Raw genomic sequence first — 21935 nt, forward strand, 5'->3', positions numbered from 1 at the left:
ACACAGCCATAAGAGGTCTTTGAATTTGGTTTATTTCTAGAGCAAACTGATGTTTATAATTTGTTGTCTGCAAATTCTATCACATGTGGCTATTAATAAAAACAAGAACAAACATTAAATCTGTACAGCTGTCATGATACACACAAAATAAAACAATATATAAATACATATTGATATTACATGACAAAAGCAAAAAAAAATTAAAATTAAATTTAAAAACAAAACATGCTTCATCAACATTTTGCTATGGATTCCACGGTAATGGCCAAAGAGCACGGTCCTTTCTGGAGACTCGCTATCTCCTGCGAAACGTAAAGACTTTCTCCCTATAGACAGGAATTAAGCAAAAATCTGGAAAAGGCTCAAAGTAACTGTACTGGAAACGTACTCATCTCGACTGGTGTGAAGCAGGTCTGTTTGCAAGTATCGTCAGAGCCAGCCTAGCATGTTGGGTGGCGGGCACCGAGCCACACACCCAGACGTCCCGGGACCGTCTCGAGTCAGGATCTCATACCCATAGTCAGCAGGCTGCTCTCTGAGAGGCTTGACTATCTTACACCTCAGTTTGGGTGCACAGACCCAAAAATAGCTCAAGTAGTGTTTGATTGCTTTTCCAGTTCAGATTAATACTGTATGTACAGGCCGAGCTGAGGAGCCAAGGGACTCGGATCAGAACCAGTCACAGCACAGCAGGGTGGGTTTCTGAGACATGCAGGTTATCCGTTAACGTGCAAAACAAGAGCTCTTTGACCTTTTTTTTGCTTTCTAATAAGTTTGCGAAGCAGCAACTGGAAGAAATGTACAAAATATTTTAAGGGTGCGTCTTTTTTTTAATTGCAGAAAACTGGTTACATTGGGTACAGGTGAGTTAGAAGGCCTTTCTTGACATCAGACCTTTCTTCATCGTCACAAAATGAGGCCTTCTGAACTACACAGGCTCGCGCACTGCAGAGAAGGACGAGCACACAGTAGCACCACTTAACATTCAACACGACCGTCCATCTTACAGCTGTTCCAGTACAGGGCTGGGCCTGGAACCCAATCTGGGCAGCAGGACACTCTGGACAGGGTGCCGGTCAATAGCGGGGCACACGAACTCACGCACACAACGGGCAATTTAGAGATGTCGATCAGCCTAACTGCATGTGTTTCGACTGTGAGAGGAAATCAGAGGGTCCGGAAAACCCCCCGCAGCACAGGGAGAGCATGCAGACCCCATTGCTGGCTACCGTGTCACCGTGCCGCCCGTATAACAGTCTGTGTGGTGAAAACAGTACGCTGAAAATGCGAGTAAGGCCTGAGAGTGTCTTTAGTGTCCATCGCTGTGACGTAATGCGTAAGGGACATGGGCTTTAGTGTCAGGCATGTCACCATCGGAACTGGGGAACCGCAAATCCACTGCAACACGTTACAGCCCTTCCTCTCTTTCACGGCCACAGGAAAACAAAAATAAATAAAAATTTAAGCGGAGAAACGTCTGACATTTATACAGTGCACTGACTAACGGAATTTCTGACGAAGGCTGGAGTGTAAAATGTCATTGGATGTCCTGCGACATACCATGTTTGGGAGCGCGGGGCGGGGGGGGGGGGGGCGTGTTTCATTCAAGCTGCTTCATCAATTGGCACGTTTCTTGAGGACACATGTCCTCAGTCTCTCCCATTTACAAATTAGTGTTTCAGACTGTCAAGGATTCCCCAGGAAAAAACAAACAAACGATTCCCATAAATATTTCCTCATAATGGATTATTTTTTCTTAAAAAAATGATTGTAATTAGACAAACTATGGGCCATACAGACCTCACAGAAGCACAGCTTATTCCTGAAGCTGAGCAAGTCGCCAGTCAGTCAGACAGCTTAATACTTTCACCTTAAGTGGCCATTACCAAACATTCGTGTAATGTGATTAATCATAATAAACAAAACTTTTTATCTACTCTTCATGATGAATGTCAAAAGCAAAGTATTCAATGAATTTCTGTTTAGTTGTCTGGACTAAATTCTCACTAATTCCCGGTCCTTGGTTAAATAAAACACATAACGTGGAAATTAAAAAAAAATAAGAATTCTGTGTATTACCCTATATTTTTGGTTGTTACTGTGCTCAGCGTTGGAATACTACACTAGACCCTCATGTATTAATCACTCGGCCAGCCAAATGATCGTCTGCCGTGACAAATAGTGAACGATTAGATGAGCGACCCCAGCCGTTTCTCACAGATCCAGCAGGACACGCTCTTCGGAACATGCCCTTTATTCAAGGCTGCTGCCACTTGCAGGAATGATGAGAATCCGCTCTTAGGGCAAAGCAGGGCAGCTCAAAGGTCTCTAGATGATCGCAGTAAGCGGATGTCATTTGCCCTTATTTGTTTCATTGCCAAAAAAAACCATAAAATTGTCAGCTAAGCCATCAATTCAGAAGGACTTGAGTAACAGCAAGGCTGCAGAACAGGCAGCGATTGTCCCACATCCCACCCGGTGAGACCTCGTCGCTCCAGAAAAGGGAGAAATATCAGCAAAATGACTCCACATCCAGAAGTATGAAGGTAAAAGGAAATCGTGTATAGTAAACACTGGCTGAAACATGTACAATGACCCCCCCCCCCACACCTCTGGGGGAAGGGGAGGTGGGTGTTGATGCAAACACAGATGGAGAGGTCTGGAAGGAGGCATGGCCGCCGTCGGGGTGGGGGGTAGGGGCAGCTATGGGCCGCAGACTGGCTAGCTGTGTGTGGACACATCCGATGAGCTGCTACTGTTGCTGTTGGTGGTCTGGGCCCTCTTGATGTACAGGTTGAGCAGCTTCATCTGTAGGGAAAACGTGGAGGCACCATCAGCTCTGGCAGTGGCGCGGGGGGGGGGGGGGCGGGGTGGCTTCAGCATTGTCAGGACCGCGGGGCCCCTAAGCATCTTGACTGGCATGCTGTATAAACGGTCATACACTTTATGCACAAAAGTATTGGGACACCTGCTCATTACACCCAGGAACCTTCATGACATCCCATTCTAAATCCGTATGGACCTTGCTTTGTGCACTGGGGCACAATCATGCTGGAACAGAAAAGGGCCTCCCCCAAACTGTTCCCACAAAGTTGAAAGCATAGAGTTGTCCACAACGTACTGGTATGCATACCAAGACATGGCTAGGTGAAAAAGAACTTGACTGACCCTCACCGAGCCTTCACCTCAACCCCATCAAACACCTTTGGGATGAACGAAAACGGAGATTGTGAGCCAGGCCTTCAAATCCAACATCAGTGTCTGACCTCACAAATGCTCTTCTGGATGAATGGGCAAAAATTCCCTCAGAAACACTCTGAAATCTGGTGGAAATCCTTCCCAGAAGAGTGGCAGCTGTTATAGCTGCAAAGAGGGGACCAACTCCATAGTGATGCTGATGGATTTATAATAGGATATCATAAAAGTTCCTGTGGGTACCCCAATACTTTTGTCCATATAGTGCCCACACCAAGATTAATCAAGGATCAATCAATTTTAGGTACACTGGTGAACTTCACTAACTGGGCATAAAAGGTTCAAACTCCAGGAAACGCCATGGTCTCGGCCCAAATCACCTCAAGGAATATCTAGATGAATGAGGAGCAGGTATTTGGCCCCCCGCTCTAGCGTTTTGGCTGGAGAGATTCACACACCTCACACAGGAGGACTCAGTGTACTCAGTAAATGATTCTAGTTAATACTGAACTAACATGCAGACAATACACTGCAGCTAGACATGTGACAACAGAATGCTGCACACAGCGAGAGGCCAAGCGTGGGTCAGGTCCGAACCCCAGATGTCATACAGAGCCTTCGCTCTCCCAGGGATGATTCTTGCACAGAACCAGAACTATGTGCCCCTGTCACTTAGCCCAGACAAGGTGACAGAGCAGCCGGCTCGATCCAGTCAGGGTGCTCCTGGTCACTCCTGATTTGGCTGCTCTCCCTAGGCCATCCCCACACCGGTTCAGGATGGCTCCTTGGCTGCTGGGACGGGTAAACCGTGAGGTCATATGATCGTACCTTGCTGCCCGTGAGCTGGGAAAGGTGTGGCTTCAGCTCCTCGCCAATCACGGAGTAGATGGCCACCAGGCAGAACACGCTGGCCTTGCGGACGCTGCTCTCCGTGTTGTCATAGCCCTGCGGATGGGAGACACGCACCTGCTGAAAGCGCAAACGCGTGCATGCATGGCACGCTCCCGCACGCCCTACAGGGCTCTACAGGAAATGCAGGCTTTTCTATAAAAAGACAGGATTGACAAAACAGGCCTGTGTTGTGTAAATTTCAAATAGAACCTCCTCCCCCCAGCAAGAGCATGCGGACGGACCTGCAGGAGCCCAGGTATGATGTCGGGCAGAAGCTGCAGCAGAGAGTCCTTGACGATGCGCTCGATGACCTTGGTTTGCATCTTGATGGCCGCCAGGTTGATGGGGTAGTCGGCCGTCTGCACAATAGGACACAGCACCTTGGTGCACTGCTCCGGGTGGATGGAGCCTGCCAGGGTGGAGGCCGTCTCCTCTGCCGCCCGCACCACCTGTGGGGGAAGGGGGCGGGGTCACGAGTGCAGGTACGCGGGGAAAGCGTGAAGCTACGGCCATCAAAGCAAGAGCAGCATCCAATCAAAACACAAGCAGCCCGAGGTGGCGGGGGGCTGTGAGCCCCTTACCTCCTTGTGAGAGTCCTTATGGGCCTCCAGTGTCTTCATGATGGTGAGCTCTGCATAGTTCTTGAATCGGGCTGGCTGGTTCCGGAGGATCTCCTTCAGGACACGCAGAGCCAGGGCCCGGATGGTGTGCTGTGTGGTGGGCAGGTAGGGACAGGGGGGCTTGTTAATGACTAGGCTGCCATTTATTCTGCACAACTTGCTGTTTTGGCTTTGGAATTATTACATGTAATAATAGATTATCATGGTAAAGTTGTGTGTGTGTGCACAGTCTGTCCTCACTTACGTGTGTGTGACTGTCGTTTGTGTGTGCAGTCTCTCTTAATATGTGAAAGTGTGTGCAGTCTGTGTGCGGTCTCTCTTTATGTGGTCTGTGTGTGTGGTCTCTCTTCATATGTGGTCTGTGTGTGCAGTCTCTCTTCCCATGCAGTCCATGTGTGTGGTCTCTCTTCACGTGCCCGTGTGTGTGCCTTCTCTCTACATGTGCGGCCTGTGTGTATGGTCTGTCTTCACATGCAGTCTCTCTGTGCGGTGTCTCTTTACGTGTAGTCTGTGTGTGGTCTCTCCACATGCGTGGTCTGTGTGTGCAGTCTCTCTTCATGTGCATGTGTGTCTGTGTGGTCTCTCTACATGTGCAGTCTATATGTGGCGAAGGGGACCCCCACATCTTTGTCGCCTAGTGTTTCCAGCAGCAGCAGCAGCACCGTCTTGAAGTGCTCATCCCAGACGCCAAGGCTGTCCTCCCGCGTGATCTTCAGGAGCTCTACCAGCGCCCCCTTGCGCTCCTCCACACGCTCATTGTGATTGGACAGCTCCTTTAGGAGCTCGGCAACCAGCTCGGAGCGGTCCAGGGGCACTTCGGGACAGGAGGGTAGTCAGAGTCAGAGAGGGCTATCTGCTCTCCCCCACCACTCAGGAGTGTCTAGGTGGGTGCTCATCCTATTCAGTGCCAGCATGTACATATCCTGCTAGCAAGACACATCCAGCAATCACCTCCCCCTAGGATCCATAAGCTTACTGTTGTTTCAGTTTTACTTCAGGGTTGCTTTGGTTACTCAAGTTAGTAAAACTGTGTTATGAGGTTAGTGTTACTTTAGTTAGTAGAATAACTGGATTTGTTGTGAATTACTGACATCATCAGCTAATGCTAGAACCACTACAAACTAGGGATGCTCCGATCAGGATTTTTACCACCGATACCAAGTACCGATTTTTTGTCATGGTGATCGGCCGATACCAATGCCGATTCTGATGCTTCAAGTTTATATAACTGATATGTAAGCTCTCTGATCACCATTAACTTTTTTTCAGATAAAGTAATACTATAAATGTTGCCTTTGTTATATTTTGATTATATTTTTACAGTAATATATCTAATGTAACTATTGTTTTAAGACTAAATAATCACAAAGAAGTAGTAATAGAAATTCCACACCGGCGATGACATGACTGCGGCGGCAAAACATTTACGTCCCCACTCATCGTGTACGTCCTCACGCATTGACGTCATCAATTGTGATCGGTTCCTAAGATCGGCCAAGTTTAACGAGTACCGATCGAGTCATAAAATGTGATTATCGGCCGATACCGATCTTCGGCCGATCGATCGGAGCACCCCTACTAAAAACCCATGACAATGGTTGGAGTCGTATAGACATATTGTCCAACTCTAGAATCCTGCATGCATGAAAGCAAGCATGTTCAGATATAGAGTTCACATCACGTTAGTCACAAGGCTGCCGCTCACGCTCGTCTGGGACAGTGACAGACATGGATGAGATGGAATGGGATGGGGGGCAAGGTTACCAGGCGTGCACATAAAGAGACATAAGAGACAGACAGGGGCAGGACAAGGGGGCGGCGTGCCTTTACCGGGAGAAACCCCCTTGGTGTGAGACATCTTGTTTTCACCACAGGCTGAACGCCGGCCTGAGGGGACAGCAAGGAGCGCGGTGACAATCACAAAACCGCCACACACACGCAGCAGCTACCTGACCCATTTGCCTGGCTGTGACTTCACCCTTCCAGAACCTTCTGCTGTGGCACTCAAGCCTGATTCTTCCTTTCTCAGCTCACTAGCTCATCTTGCCCCATTGCACGGCTTCTCCCTGCACGTCACTGCACGACCGTCCAGACTGTGTCTTTGGGGCTGACATGCCTATCGCATACGTTGCAACACACAGCCCTGTCCAGTCTACATGATGCGACCGGAAGACAAACGATAAAGGTCATGTAGACAGCTGGGGGCCGCCTGTGGGTGAGGTGAGCATGTTTTTAGTGTAAACGGTGTAAACGTGACATGGGGGAAGCCACATTCAGGTGTGACGAGGCTCCCCCATTGCTGAAGTCGGTCACCAGCAGACACGAGGTGACGAGGTGGAGACGAGGTGATGTCATGTCGTCACACTGGGACGGGGGGAGGAGGGACGGGGGGCCCGTGGAGGCTGGGGTAATTTATGTGGGTGCCTTAAGGTGCTGACTAACAGACAGACAGACAGACACACACACACACACACACACACAAAGCCACACATTCCGACACACACTGAGACACAAACACACAAGTTGGTCTTCCTATCTAAATGGAGACCGTCCATTCATTTCTATGGGGAAAAACCCTAATCCCAATCACGACACCCTTAACCCCTACCCATCCCTAACCTTAACCATAAGTAACCAACCTAAATACAAGACTTTTGGCATTTTTACTTTTTTGATTGCATTCACAGATTTTTATAAAACTGAGGTTATCCAAATGGGGACCTCAAAAGATGTCCCCAAAAGTAAGGAAATTTCAGGTTTTACTACACTTTGGGGACAATTTGGTCCTCAAATGTGATCTATGCAAACACACACACACAAACACACACACACACACAGATACACACAGATACACACATCCCAATGGGAGGTTAGGGGGTCAGTCCTGTGACATCAACCAGTCTTACCGTCACGGAACTGCTCGACGTCATCATCAAACACCGCCTCCTTCAGGGCGCTCTTGTCGTAAGCATTGATGGTGTCGGCATAGCTGTAGGGGCTGTATTCACGGCCCCGGGGCCCCGCGAAGGAGCGTGGGGACGGCGTGTTGAGCAGTGATGTCTTGTTGTCCAGCGCCGTACGCCCACCCTCGATGACGTCAATGCCCAGGCGGGGGTCAGAGCCAGAACCGGCCAGAAGAGCCTCCCGGCCGACCTGGGGAGAGAGCCAGAGCTGCAGCACTGACATAGTTACCCGATTACATACTCACACCAGGGTTCCCCCTGGAGTTTGATTTCAATTCTTCACTTTTCTTTGTATTTTTGCTTCTACTAATCAAATTCTTCACTTTTTTTCAGCATCCGTTTTTTTTAGTCACTCTCTCGCCGCTTCTTAATAAATTAATCATTAAACTCACTGAATATACATCTCTTCTGACAATCACACTGTGATTGGTCAACTAACGGCATGGGCGAGTCACGAGTCTACTTGATAAGGTTGGGAGAATCGTGAATACTGTGTAAAAATTTGCGTGCTGGCGTGCTGAAAACATGATGTATATTACGCATTTCGGAAATAATGTTGTAATTACTATATATATAAGGTAAGCTAATACTTTCCCGGTGTTTCATAGTATCTTTGAGAGGGACATTCTAAAACGCTTAATGTGAAAACGCTTAATGTGGTTTAATGTACCAAAATAGCGACCAATAATCACCAAATTTCGCACACACACATCTGGTCATAAAGACTTTCACCTGACAAAAAATCAAAACCGAAATACAAGGAATATGGACTTTATTTTACGTTAAGCGTTTTCCCCTCCATTGACGCCCATTATAAGGAAAAGGCTTAATGTAACTTAAAGTACAAAGACAGCAACCAAAAATCACTATATTTCTCACACATATATCTGGTCATAAACATTTTCACCTGACAAAAAATCTAAACCGAAATACAAGGAATATGGACTTTATTTTACATTAAGCCTTTTCCTTATAATGGGCGTCAATGACCATTTATGGCCAGATGTGTGTGTGCGAAATTTGGTGATTAATGGTCGCTATTTTGGTATATTAAACCACATTAAGCGTTTTCACATTAAGCGTTTTAGAATGTCCCCACACCGATCGATAACATTTGCTACTTTTAGAACGGCCCATGCTCATTTGACATGGATGATCGACGATCGTGTGTCCGGGGCGCCGGGACAGTTTTGATTAGGCGCTACGGGTGCTACGGTTGAAAATTGGGAAAAAATGAAATTCGACTTTTCAAAAATTAAAAATTCGTCATTTGATGCCGTTTTTCTTTGTCACCATGGGTTTCGTTTTCGTCAATGACGAGAGTGACGAGCGGCAGCGGGAACCCTGTCACACTAACCCAAGTAAACAGTGAACACACATCAGGTGTGTCTGTTCACACTGTAAAGCCGTGGGAGATGCGCGGGAGCGACACGCATGACAGGCACACTCACGGCGTCGTCCTTCTTGCCCTCGCGCCTCACGGGCTCATTCAGGTCCTCCTGACTGCGGTAGCTGAAGCTCTGGATGGCTTCGGTGACGCCACGCAGGGAGTTGTAGATCTCATCTGAGTTCATGTTCTCCGTGTCATACTCCAACAAGCTTTCAACGAGAGCACAGGGAGGGGTTCTCTTACCGCAGGCCAGGGTAGAGGGCGAGCACACAGGCCGCTTGCGGGCCGCAAGCACGTCATGAGACATGGCCTGCGACGGGGAACTGTCCTTCAGCGGTATAAAGATTGGAGATGATAATTTGGGGAATTTGGTTTTCAGGTCTAACATGACTGCTTTTAGCATCATTCTAGAACCATGAAGGTGATGCCATAGAATACAGATCAGCGAAGGGAGACTCAGGGAAGTGAAGGACAGTCACCCGCTAACAAGGCCCAGCGTATAGCACGCCCGAAGCAAGTGGGATGGACCAACAGCAGATACCGTGATCACTCACGTTCCCCCATCCAGACTCTGCCAAAGTGACCTCACACAGCAGCAATGGACACCAGCGTCAGCTCGAAACGTGAAATAAAACGACGGGATGGAATGACAACGATGAGAGAAGTCAGCAAAGGAACGGCAGCCATCGCAGAACCCAGGACACATGCAGACCAAGCCCCCGCAGCTCCAGGTCACCTCCCCCCCCCCCCCCCCCCGACGAGAGCAAGAGGAGCTGGCGGACAGAAGGTGTCACAGTATTCGGGCTCTGGGAGGCATATGGAGCCTCCGGGAGAGAGGAGAGGGCGTGAGCCTCACTGATGGACGTACAGTGACATGAAAAGATCCTCGGGAAGGACACAGGCCGCCTGCTTCCCCAAAGACACGCAGCGTATCGCCACTGAATCACTGTGACACCGACGTATGCACCAGGGTGACACGTGACCCTCCCGCATACTGTGACACCCCCAGCAGCCGGAGGCGTGTTACCTGGGAGAGTAAGCGCGACGGAGGGCCTTGAGGGAGGGGGCGGCGGGGGTGGAGTGGGGCGGAGCTAGGGGAGAGGGCTGCTTGGACGGCCCGTCGGCACCCCAGCCCCACAAGCGACTGTGACCCCACACAGTCAGGAGAAACGAGACCAGGGTGGGGAGGGGGCGGTGTGGGGGGACACGAAGGACAGAACGAGACAGAAATGTGGAGGCACATAGAGAGGGAAGAGAGGAGAGAGAAGAGAAGATCTAGTCCAAGCAGCTGGTTAAGGGGCTTTGCTGTACCCCATGTTAGGGGTCATAACAAAGGCAGCACAGCCTAACCCCAACCCTAACCCCAACCCTAAGCCCAACCCCAACCCTAAGCCCAACCCTAACCCCAACCCTAAGCCCCACACTCAGTGTAGGAAGCAGTCTGCTCTGCAGACCACCTGCAAACCCTTCAGTTAGCCAGTTTGCTAACCCTTAGTACTGCTGTTTGAAAGTGCTTAGGGTTCATGGGAGATTCACGCCGGAAAGTGCAGCTTGGTCAGGCCCCAGTGACTCTAACACAAGAACCAATGAGTCACTCCTCCCTGGAAAACAGCTGAAGTATAAAGCCTCCTCACTCCTCCTATCGCGGTCCTGATCTCCCACTGGGAGGAATAGTCCTTTGCACACAGAAGATAAACATCAGGTTCTCCGAGCAAACTCCACCAGACCTCCTGCCCCCTGCTCAGGGGTGTCAGCAGCGGCTTCACAGGGCCTGCGGGTAGCTGGGTTAACGGTTAGTGCAGTTTCAGTGAAGCAGGAATACCCAGAAAACGAGACACATCAGAACCAAACACTATAACATGCAGAGCTCTGAACGGAGTAACAAAAGCCGCATCGATTGGCGTAATGACTGGAGCACTGAACGGCGTAACGCTCAAAGCTTCAAACAGCATAACACCTGGAACAGAACAGCACGATACCTGGAGCACTCAGCAGGGTAACATGCGGAGCAATGAACAGCGAAATGCGCAGAGCTCCGAACGGCATAACGCACAGTGCTATGAACAGCATAATGGCCAGAGCAATGAACAGCATAACGTGCGGTGCTCTGAACAGCATAACGTGCGGTGCTCTGAACAGCATAACGTGCGGTGCTCTGAACAGCATAACGCGCGGTGCTCTGAACAGCATAACGCGCGGTGCTCTGAACAGCATAACGCGCGGTGCTCTGAACAGCATAACGCGCGGTGCTCTGAACAGCATAATGGTCGGAGCAATGAACAGCATAACACACAGTGCTCTGAACAGCATAACGCGCGGTGCTCTGAACAGCATAACGCGCGGTGCTCTAAACAGCATAATGGTCGGAGCAATGAACAGCATAACGCACAGTGCTCTGAACAGCATAATGGCCAGAGCAATGAACAGCATAACGTGCAGTGCTCTGAACAGCATAACGGCTGGAGCAACGAACAGTGTAACGCACGGAGCTCCGAACAGCATAACGCAGAGTACTATGAACAGCATACCAGCCGGAGCATTGAATAGTATAACGGGTGGAGCTCTGAACAGCATAATGCCTGGAGCAATGAACAGCGTAACAGGTGGAGATCTGAACAGTGTAACAGAATAGCGTAATGCCAGGAGGACTGAACAGCTCAAAACTCAAAGCTCCAAACAACAAAACGGCCAAAGCTCTGAACAGCATAACGGCCGGAGCAATGAACAGCATAACGGGCAAAGCTCTGAACAGCATAACGGCCGGAGCAATGAACAGCATAATGGCCGGAGCAATGAACAGCATAATATCCAAAAGCTCCGAACAGCGTAATGCACGGAGCAATGAACAGCGTAACGCCCGGAGCCATGAACAGCATAATACGCAGTGCTCTGAACAGCATAACGGCCAGAGCAATGAACAGCGTAACGCGTAGAGCTCTGAACAGCATAATGGCTGGAGCAATAAACAGCGTAACGAGCAGTGCTCTGAACTGCATAATAGCCGGAGCAATGAACAGTATAACACGCGGAGCTCTGAACTGTATAATGCCTGTAGCAATGAACAGCGTAACGGCCAAAGCTCCGAATAGCGTAATGCGCGGAGCTCCAAACAGCGTAACACCCAGAGCAATGAACAGCGTAACGCTCGGAGCTCTGAACAGCATAACCCGCAGAGCTCTGAACAGGGTAAAGCCTGGAGCAATGAACAGCGTAATGCCCAAAGGTCCAAATAGGATAACATCAGGAGTACTAAACAGTGTGATGCGTACTGAACTGAACAGCATAATGCATCCTGCACCGAACAGCGTAGAACTCTGAACATTGAATAACATAATGCGCAGATCTCAGAATAGTGCACTTTACAGCATAATGCCAAATGCTCCAAAAACCCCAATGTGTGGAACTCCGAATAGTGTAACGCAGGAGTACTGAACAGCATAACGCCCGGAGCACCAAACAACATAATACATGGAGCACCGAACAGCATAATGCCCAAAGCACTAAACAGCGTAAGGTACGGAGCTCCGAATAGTGTAATGCTCGGAGCACTGAATTGTGTAACGCCCAAAGCTCCAAACAGCGTAATGCCTGGAGCACTGAACAGCCCAGAACACTGAATAGCGTTATGCACAAAGCTCCGAAAAGCGTAATGCCTGGAGCACTGAACAGTGTAACGCCAAGAACACTGAATAGTGTTATGCACAAAGCTCCGAAAAGCGTAACGCCCAGAGCTCAGAGCCTTTAGCTCAGAACCAGATCTGGAACTCAGCCCTGCCCAGCCAGCCTGCTTCAGCTGCTAAGAACACGGATGGGCTCAAGAGGCTGCTAACAGCCTAGGAGGAAGATGAAAATACCTGGGTGATAGCCCCCCATGAGAGCAGTTGGTGGGGGAGGTGAGGGGGCTGCTCCGGCTGCCAGGGTGCCGAGGAGGGGGGCGACCCATGGTGCTGCTGGGAGACGCCTGTGGGACAAAGAGACGGGGGTCAAGCATCCAAAAATCCACAGCTGGTCTGGAGATGACAGTGCCCCCTGTCACAGCACTATGTAATGACAGGTCCCAGGTTGGGTAAAACGACATTGTAACATCTAGACTCTAATTAAAAAAAAAAACAGAAAGAAGCCAATCAGAGACCAATCAGAGACCTCCTCCCAACCACCCGCCATTCCCTGTCCCCTATCCCCTCCCCATGGTTGCTCACCACGCCCATGTTGCTGGAGTTCTTCATGTGGTTGTGCAGGAGCTTGGTGGCTCCATCCTGGAACGTTTTGGGCAGCGCCCCCAGCAGCATGGTGAACTCTGCCGTGTTTAGCTCAAACAGTGAGATAAGCACCACCTGGGCGGCCTACAAGGGGGGGGCAGACACAGCGAGTTTAGGGCTGGGAGAAAGGGCCAAACAGAAGACCGAAAGCCACCCACACATGCCAGACACACCTGCTGCCTGTCCTACAACTTTGTCACCATCCTGTTGGGGCCCTGTCTGTGTCCTGTCACCGCCCCGTTGGGGCCCTGTCTGTGTCCTGTCGCCGCCCCGTTGGGGCCCTGTCTGTGTCCTGTCGCCGCCCCATTGGGGCCCTGTCTGTGTCCTGTCACCGCCCCGTTGGGGCCCTGTCTGTGTCCTGTCGCCGCCCCGTTGGGGCCCTGTCTGTGTCCTGTCGCCGCCCCGTTGGGGCCCTGTCTGTGTCCTGTCGCCGCCCCGTTGGGGCCCTGTCTGTGTCCTGTCGCCGCCCCGTTGGGGCCCTGTCTGTGTCCTGTCGCCGCCCCGTTGGGGCCCTGTCTGTGTCCTGTCGCCGCCCCATTGGGGCCCTGTCTGTGTCCTGTCACCGCCCCGTTGGGGCCCTGTCTGTGTCCTGTCGCCGCCCCATTGGGGCCCTGTCTGTGTCCTGTCGCTGCCCCATTGGGGCCCTGTGTGTCCTGTCGCTGCCCCATTGGGGCCCTGTCCTCTCACTGCCCTGTTTGTACCTTGTCCGTGTCTTGTGAGTACCCAGTATTACCCCATCTGTGCTCTGTCCTTACCCCATCTGTGTCCTGTCAGTGCCCTAACTGTACCATCTGTGTCCCGTAAGTGTGCTATCTGTGTCCCACCAGTGTCCAGTCTGCACTGCCTGTGTCCGGTCAGAGCCCCACCTGTACCTTCTGTGTCCTGTCAGAGCCCCACCTGTACCTTCTGTGTCCGGTCAGTGCCCCATCTACACCACCTGTGTCCGGTCAGTGCCCCACCTGTGCCGTCGGTGTCCTGTCAGTGCCCCACCTGTACTGTCGGTGTCCTGTCAGTGCTCCACCTGTGTACCTTCTGTGTCCTGTCAGTGCCCTTTATGTATTGTCTGTGTCCTGTCAGTACCCTGTCTGGCTTTCATTGTCAGTTCCTGTAATGACCTTCACTGTTGTGAACTTGAGCAGAAAATATGCTAGACATATTGCACGAGTGAAATCACACGTAAAATGTAATTACATGTCAAAAGTAAAAATGTTAGTGTTTTTCTGGAGTTTACTTCCTTGAAGCATACACTATATCTGGCATCACACACACAAACAGACACATATGCAGTGACACACGCACATATGCAGGCACACAAGTGCCACATGCACAAGTCACGCGTGTGTTAGCCAAAGCAGAGAAACACAGGGTTAATTAGAAACTCTGTGAAAGGTCGCCCAGGTCTGACAGCCGCTGTCAAGGTCATACAAGGTCAGTTGCACTACAAAGAGCACTAAACAACCCCCCCCCCCCCCCCCCCCAAATAGAAGTTATCAGACAGCAGAGAGTTGGATGGGCGCGTGAAAACAGCCTGCAGCGGCCAGGCAAAGGCAGGTTATAACCGGGGTCGGGGGGCTGAAGGCCGCGCCCCATGGTCAGGGGGCCATGCAGTCCAAGATGGGGGCTGGCTGGTGGGGGCTCTACCTGCTTGCACCTCTCCTCCAGGTTGCCCTCCCCAGGCAGGGAGGCCGTGGTGCAGGGCCTGCCTGAAAGTTCCTCAGCCGCCCAGTTATGCAGGGTCTGGGTTCGATGGGGGGACCACGCCATTTCAGGGGGGAATCAAAATCAAACCAAAGAGAAACCAGGAAAACATGAAGAAGGGGTCTCCGAGGCACCGCAAACATGGATGTGGACACGGGGCGGCCACAGGGGGCACCGGCACACTCCCTGCACGTTTCCCAAGAAGGGGCCCACAGAGGCGGGAGGCCAGAGGTGACCTCGTCAGCGGCGGCTCTGAGTATCTGTGACCCCGTGCCTTCCTGGAAGGGGGGCGTTTCCTCTGAAAGGAAGCCGGTTACTCATTGGCTATGCCCAGAGATTAAACAGCCAACCGGCACCCCAGGGCAAAACAAGGCCAAATAAAAAAAATACTGTCATAAGAATACATGTGCTCTTCTGCAGGTGGCTATATATATACCTTTCCGGAAAATTCCCAGGCAGCGAACAGCTTCATCTACCAAAGCAGCCAATTGCACCGCCAGCCGTATGATAAACAGCAGCTTGGTATGATAAACAGCAGCTTGGTATCGGGATGCCCCCTAGAGCGAGCCAAGGCACGCCCCGGGCGGGCAGGTCAGGCCAAATACGTGCAGGGCGGGGGGGGGTCCAGCTCGCGCCTACCTTCCGCACATCAGAACTCTTCGGTTCTGTGGTCCAGGTGATGATGCGCGACACGGCCAGCCGGGTCTCGCTGGAGTTCACAAAGTCCGCATGATTCATCTGCCGCGCCAGCGACTCTATGTACTTCAGAATGGCCACCTTCACCTGAACCAGGCACACAGCAAATGACATCAATGATAACGCTGGTCACCATGGTGATACAGACAATATCTGGAGTGTAGTCCATAAGTATTTGGAGAGTGATACATTTATATTATTATTTTGACCCCCTGGTGGCTCGTCAGAGTATTTTCTTTGTAGCTCTCACAGTAAAAAAAATGGTTGGGAACCACTGCTTTAGAAGCATTACTCTACTAGTACCGTATTTTCCACACTATAACGAGCACTGCATTATAAGGCGCACCGTCAATCAGTGGTCTATTTTCAAACTTTTTCCACATACAAGGCGCACCGGACTTTAAGGCGCTTTAAGCAAAACAAAACAGTCAGATAAGCCAGTCAACGAAAATTTATTTTACATCACGTGTTCACAATGACTGTCAACATTGTTCAAACGTTTATGAGCGTCTTCACTACTCTTTAACACGTAAAAAAACAAGAGTCTTATACCGCTAAATCAAAAGTCAGCCTATTAACAATAACTCAAAATTGAACACTTATAATACGGTCCTATACCGCTAAATCAAAAGTCAGCGTATTCATAATAACTCTTGAAATTGTTAATTTATAACACGTGAAGCACTACACAATACACTCACTTTTCAATACTAAAACATTCAAATCGCTTCGAGTTCAGTATGCACAACAGAAATTAATCTACGTTTAAAGCGCACTGGATTATAAGGCGCACTGTTATTTTTTAAGAAAATCAAAGGCTTTTTAGTGCGCCTTATAGTGCGGAAAATACGGTACTCTGGCTATGCTATTACTTTGTACAGCAAAAGATAGCATTACTAATATAATCATAATATTATCTTTTTATTAACATGTGACATATTACTTAGAGTCCATGATCAGAAAGGATTTAAAATTAAAAACTGAATAGGAGCTTGTGCAGACAGTCAGCTTTAATTTAAGGCTATGGAGACCTATATTGAGTTAACTATGTGAGGATTATAACCCTTTTAAGGGCGCCAAAGTATTTGGACGATTGACTGCTTAGTGCTCTTTGACCAGGGTGGTGTTATTGCGTCATATGTTGGTGATGGTATTTATGAATATTAAGGGAGCAGACAGTTTAAAGGCTGCCTCTAATGGAGGCCGCCACCTCCCAGTCACTCATGGGGAGCCAGCCTGCTTGTACCTCCTGCCCTATGCTAGGTGAGTGCAACCAGACTCCGGGATGCTTCCGACTGCCACCCTCACGTGACCTCTATGAAACCTTAGTGACCCACAGTACCTTAAGATTGGGCGTCTGGGTCTGATCCACGATGAAACGCATGAGTATGTTGAACTGCTGGTCGAATGGGAATGAATCCCTGGGAAACAGGAACATGGAGACAGTCAGTCCCGGTGACCCAGATCTTCCGAGAGGAAACTGACAGGCACAGGGCCAAACGGACCTGGTGACGTCCAGGGCCTTCTGGACCTTGGCTTGGACGGAGCCCAGCAAGTCGGCACCCATCTTCTTCAGCAGCTGGGTAAGCAGGACGAAGAGCCAGTCCTGGAGGTCCTCGCGGTGAACGAGGATGAAGTCCACCAGCGTCTCCAGGAACATGCTGAACACCTGGAGCACATTTAAGGAGACTCCAGTAAAAATGCTAGTGTGTCTCACAGATGTGCGCAGCACTCAGCTCTTACACCAGCAAAGAATGAGGAGGACACTTACTCTCTGAGGTTACAATCCACACCACGGCAGACCATGCAAACGGGAGACAAGGATAGTCCGTTAGTACGAGTGAATACAGTTCCTCTGCAGGGAGAACCACTGTGACAGAGCCAGAAGCATGAAGTGAAAATATTACAGGTAATTTATGCTGAATCTGCATGGTGGTACATGAGTCAAACAAGCTAAACAAGGGAAATCATCAACAAAAGATCAGGCCCTCAGCCTGGAGAAAACCTCACAGCTTCTGAATATCCATAAAGTGAACCCTTCTGAAATAAGCAAAAACCACACAGAGAAGACAGGTGTTTCTGTTAAGGGATAGTCACATCTTGTAAAATACACACGGCACTCATACATTTCGCTGATCTTGAATAGAGGGAACAGGGTGTAATATCAAACAGGCACTCTGGGGAGGGTATTTAAACCTAATGAACAAGTTAAAAAGGGGCCTGCATGCACACACTGGGGGCGCCCCCCCCCCCCCCGTGGCGGGAATGGCTACCTTGCTGTGCGGGTCGGCAAACATCCTGGTGAAGATCTCACAGAGCCTCTTCAGTTCCACTCGGCTGCGGAAACAGAAGTGGCCAGGAGTGACACATAGGGCGACCTCCATGATTCTCTCGGGGGCAGCTGATGACCGCCGCTCGGTGCTGTCACCTCCCCAGCCCTGGTTACGGCCTGTTTTCCCAGCAGCCTTTGCTCTCGGCATGGCCCCACCCACCTGAGGATCCGCTGGCTCTTGAGCAGGTTCTGCAGGCCCAGTAGACCCTCCTTGCGCTCGGACCAGTTAGAGCTAGCGCAGTGGTTGAGCACCTCGGCTACATCCTCCGTCTGCCGCAGGTAATGCGGCACGCCGCCGTTGCGGGAGCCGTACGAGCGCTCTGAGCAGGCGCTGGACGCGTCGCTGTTAGCGTCGTCGTCTGAGTACATCCCCGGCGACTCGTACCGCCGGCGGACGGGCTTCCGCTGCAGGAGGCGAGAGGCGCGTCAGGGAGCACTTACTCTTGATTCCATACAGATAACCGCCTGGGCCCACTGGACCAGGACCAGGGGGGTCTGCTGCTGTGTGCTGTGGGTGTGCAGGCCTGCTGCGCAGCTGAGGGCCTGCAGCACACTGCTAAGGAACCACCCTGCCTTTCACTGCGGCCAGCATGAATAGACACTAACCACTCTCAGATCAGTGCTTGCTAACCGCTCCATTTACAAGACATTTAGAATTGATTGAGACACAACTTTCAATATACCGATGGGGACCCCCCCCCCCCCCACGGAAAAATATGACAATGGGGACCCCCTGGTGGCTCGTCAGAGTATTTTCTTTGTAGCTCTCACAGTAAAAAAAAAATGGTTGGAAACCACTGCTTTAGAAGCATTACTCTACTAGTACTCTGGCTATGCTATTACTTTGTACAGCAAAAGATAGCATTACTAATATAATCATAATATTATCTTTTTATTAACATGTAACATATTACTTAGAGTCCTAAATAAATTCAGTACAAACTCGATCACCTTGTCAAGCTGACCTACATAGCGATGTGGTCACATGTCACAGCAGGATGGCTGCAGATGGAACACATACAGCATCCCGCTTGCCGTATCTTGCAACGCAGCGGTCAAACATCAAAGAAGTAACATCCAAGGGACCCAAAAGAGGTCTACCAAAACTAAAGTGTGAACAGTGTCAGTGCCCAGCTAACGCACCAGCTGCTGTGTGTCTGACCACATGCAATCTCTGGGACTGGATACTAACAAGTCATCCAGAACAGCATCATGACACTGATCATCAAAAATGCCAGCAGCCCGGCAGCTTAAATATTTCAGCTACATACCACGTTTTCTTCTGTTTACAGTCGGCAACAATGAGTTTTACATGCTTCCAGGCGGACTGTGAAATAAACTTTGAGGATGAATTCTTGCGTCTTCCATGTGTCTATTGCAAAGCGATGCAACTTTTGATACAATCTGACACATCATTACTCCCGACACAAAACAACAACTGCAATGTACAAAACATGCAGCCAAGCTGATGAAACTTCCTGAAAGTGCAGCGTACGCGCTCGATGTGTCCTTCATCACGGTCATCCTCTCCAGTGAGTAAAACACGGTACGGGCTTCATGACGGCAGCGCTGTTAGCCATGTGGTTAAACACCGCTGAGGCGGTCAATGATGTGAAAGCCCAAACTCATTACAGTCACGCTTACCTTGTTCCTGGAATCACCGAGCAGCTGAAGGCATGGAGAGAAAATCAGAAAAAGAAGAGCAAAGTTATTGTTCGATCAGATTCTTCTGAGCGAGCATGACAGCATGACATTACTGCAGCCAATGACAGAGTACGACCTAATGAAATTACACAGCACAGTAAGATCAGGCATTGGAGAATGAAGAGCATCATGAGAAGCCGTTCCCTCACCAGGGCGTCTGCCACCGCTGCCTCCACCTCTGTGCCCGTGTTGAGGACCCTCATGGCTGAGATCCGAGCAGGATGCACCAGGCCAAAGCGGTCTGCGGTGCGGAGACAGGAGAGTCACACCGTAAGATGAAAGGCAGGGACAAAACACAGTTTCTACAGTGATGGAGGGTGATGGAGGCTGCAGATCCAGACGTGATTTTAACACAGAATGGAGTCGCCGTCATGAGTACACAAGCGGTGAGGCTAAAAATAAATGAAGCTGATGACTGATTAATAACAAATAAATAAAAGGGAGAAATTCCACAATCTCCGGCTCCAAGAGAAACAAAAAAAAATCAAGGTTTCCTTAATCATTGATAATAAACAGGACAGAGTAATATCAGAAGGCAATGATCAGGAAAAAAACTGGGGGGAACCAAAAAGCAAAATAGGACAGCAAACGGCACCTACTGGAAGTAAGACTGAAAATGTAAAACAGAAAATACACTGCTAAACCAAAAAGGGAATTCCCACAAGAAACCGACAGCTGACAGGACGACAGCATGCTTCATGTGCCAAAATAATGGTGAAAAGCGACGAGGGACCTTCAGGCGGACAGCAGAGCTCTGAGGGCATGGGGATGCAGCACGGCTGTTACATATAGGTCACCCTGTAAAAAGCCCGCTTCCTTAACAATGCAGTAGTAGTGCTCTCTGTGGGATACCACAGGAACGCCGGGAACGGAGGGGTGGACGGGAAGACAGCCACTCAAAACAAAACTGGAGTGAAGACATGCGAATGGACACCGTCTCCTGCCATCAGGAATGAGAGGATGAGACGGACGAGCGACACCTCCACACTCAGCCTGCGGCGCCGTGCCTGATGCAGGGCCTGGATCACACTCGGCACACTGGTCAGTTTTACGCAGTAATGGAGTCAGACGTGGTTTCCTATCTGCCTGCTGGGTCCTGAGAGCTGGAGAGAGAGCTCTGGAAGGACAGTGTGTGCAGATGCTCCTTCAGAGGAGCCTTAACACAGCCAGTGCCGCACGCTGAGCCGTGGAGGTTCTCTCTCTGCGCCACGCGCCGCCCTGTCGCAGGCGGGGCGCAGTGCCACGCACGCATGTTGATGAAGGCCCCCTCCCGCATGCAGGTCACCTGACTGGGCCACGGGGTCGGCCGCGGAGAGCGCGCTGGTGGAGCGGGAGTGCCGTCGGGAGGCTGCAGGGCACAGACCCAACGGGAGGAGTGCAGGGTTAGCGACACGGGAGACGTCCTCACAGGAGGCTCCCCAGCAAGACGGCGGAATGCGACAGGTACCCACCCCCACCCCCCCATACACAGCATGAAAGAGTCTTGGGCTGCACCCAAGATCACACGATGACAATGCAATGGAGCGGCATGTGCTACATGACTGCATTCACAAGCACAGGAAGCCAGCTCAAGCCAGAGAGTCAGCTAGCTGCTGGGCACACCGCCCTCTACTGGCCGCTCGCTGCACTGCACCAGGACACACCATCTGCTTTCCTCTCAGTAGTATGTTGCAGCCTTCTGTGGGTCAAGTTCACCAAAAACCATGATGATAATAAGGTCACGGGGAGTGTTAAACGCAGCTCTGCGGCTTGACACGGGCGGCCGTGCCTGACAACGGCATAAGGAGGCCGCACTGTCGCACTGACCAGTCAGCTTCATTACTGCTCACTGGAAAAAGACCGAAATCCCAGAGCAATGACTCTGGATCCGGAACAGGAAGAAGAAGGATGCATGCAGATTAGGGGGGAAGGCGAAGGAAGGCCGGGCCCACAGTTGAAGTGGGGAGGGAGCCTCACTGACGGGGCGGAGGGTCTGCTCCATAGCCATCCCGTACTCACCCAGAGGAGCGAAACCGCGCGCGGGACTCGTGTCCCGACTGCTCTCGCGGCTGGTGTCACGGCTGCACCCCTGGCTCACGCTGGGCCGGGGGAGGCGGCTCCGGGCTAGCGTGCGGTGGGCGGGGGGGGGGGGGGGGGAAGAGTGGCAGGGAGAAGAGCTTTAGAACACAAGTCAGTGGGTTAGTAGGG

The 21935-nt window shown here is 50.7% G+C and overlaps 1 protein-coding gene across 3 annotated transcripts in view; it reads right to left on the bottom strand.

Annotated features, from left to right (window-relative positions):
• Nucleotides 1-16: 16 nt before the first annotated feature.
• Nucleotides 17-21935, bottom strand: part of clasp1a (cytoplasmic linker associated protein 1a) — a 58953-nt gene continuing 37034 nt past the window's right edge. Inside the window, exons 24-43 of one of the 3 annotated variants that reach the window (XM_072700263.1) lie at nucleotides 21747-21851; nucleotides 21034-21096; nucleotides 19898-19989; nucleotides 19689-19712; nucleotides 18205-18449; nucleotides 17986-18049; nucleotides 17218-17381; nucleotides 17055-17133; nucleotides 15656-15799; nucleotides 14960-15055; nucleotides 13259-13402; nucleotides 12914-13020; nucleotides 9121-9268; nucleotides 7613-7859; nucleotides 6537-6593; nucleotides 5330-5520; nucleotides 4668-4796; nucleotides 4329-4535; nucleotides 4024-4140; nucleotides 17-2808 (exon numbers count right to left, since the gene is read on the bottom strand). In XM_072700263.1, the coding sequence (XP_072556364.1) occupies nucleotides 2722-2808; nucleotides 4024-4140; nucleotides 4329-4535; nucleotides 4668-4796; nucleotides 5330-5520; nucleotides 6537-6593; nucleotides 7613-7859; nucleotides 9121-9268; nucleotides 12914-13020; nucleotides 13259-13402; nucleotides 14960-15055; nucleotides 15656-15799; nucleotides 17055-17133; nucleotides 17218-17381; nucleotides 17986-18049; nucleotides 18205-18449; nucleotides 19689-19712; nucleotides 19898-19989; nucleotides 21034-21096; nucleotides 21747-21851 (2510 nt within the window). In that variant the 3' untranslated portion in view covers nucleotides 17-2721. The remainder of the gene's footprint in view (nucleotides 2809-4023; nucleotides 4141-4328; nucleotides 4536-4667; nucleotides 4797-5329; nucleotides 5521-6536; nucleotides 6594-7612; nucleotides 7860-9120; nucleotides 9269-12913; nucleotides 13021-13258; nucleotides 13403-14959; nucleotides 15056-15655; nucleotides 15800-17054; nucleotides 17134-17217; nucleotides 17382-17985; nucleotides 18050-18204; nucleotides 18450-19688; nucleotides 19713-19897; nucleotides 19990-21033; nucleotides 21097-21746; nucleotides 21852-21935) is intronic. The other 2 variants (XM_072700264.1, XM_072700265.1) reach the window with 2 other exon arrangements.

Source organism: Paramormyrops kingsleyae, chromosome 16, assembly GCF_048594095.1.
Source record: "Paramormyrops kingsleyae isolate MSU_618 chromosome 16, PKINGS_0.4, whole genome shotgun sequence".
Taxonomy (NCBI): domain Eukaryota; kingdom Metazoa; phylum Chordata; class Actinopteri; order Osteoglossiformes; family Mormyridae; genus Paramormyrops; species Paramormyrops kingsleyae.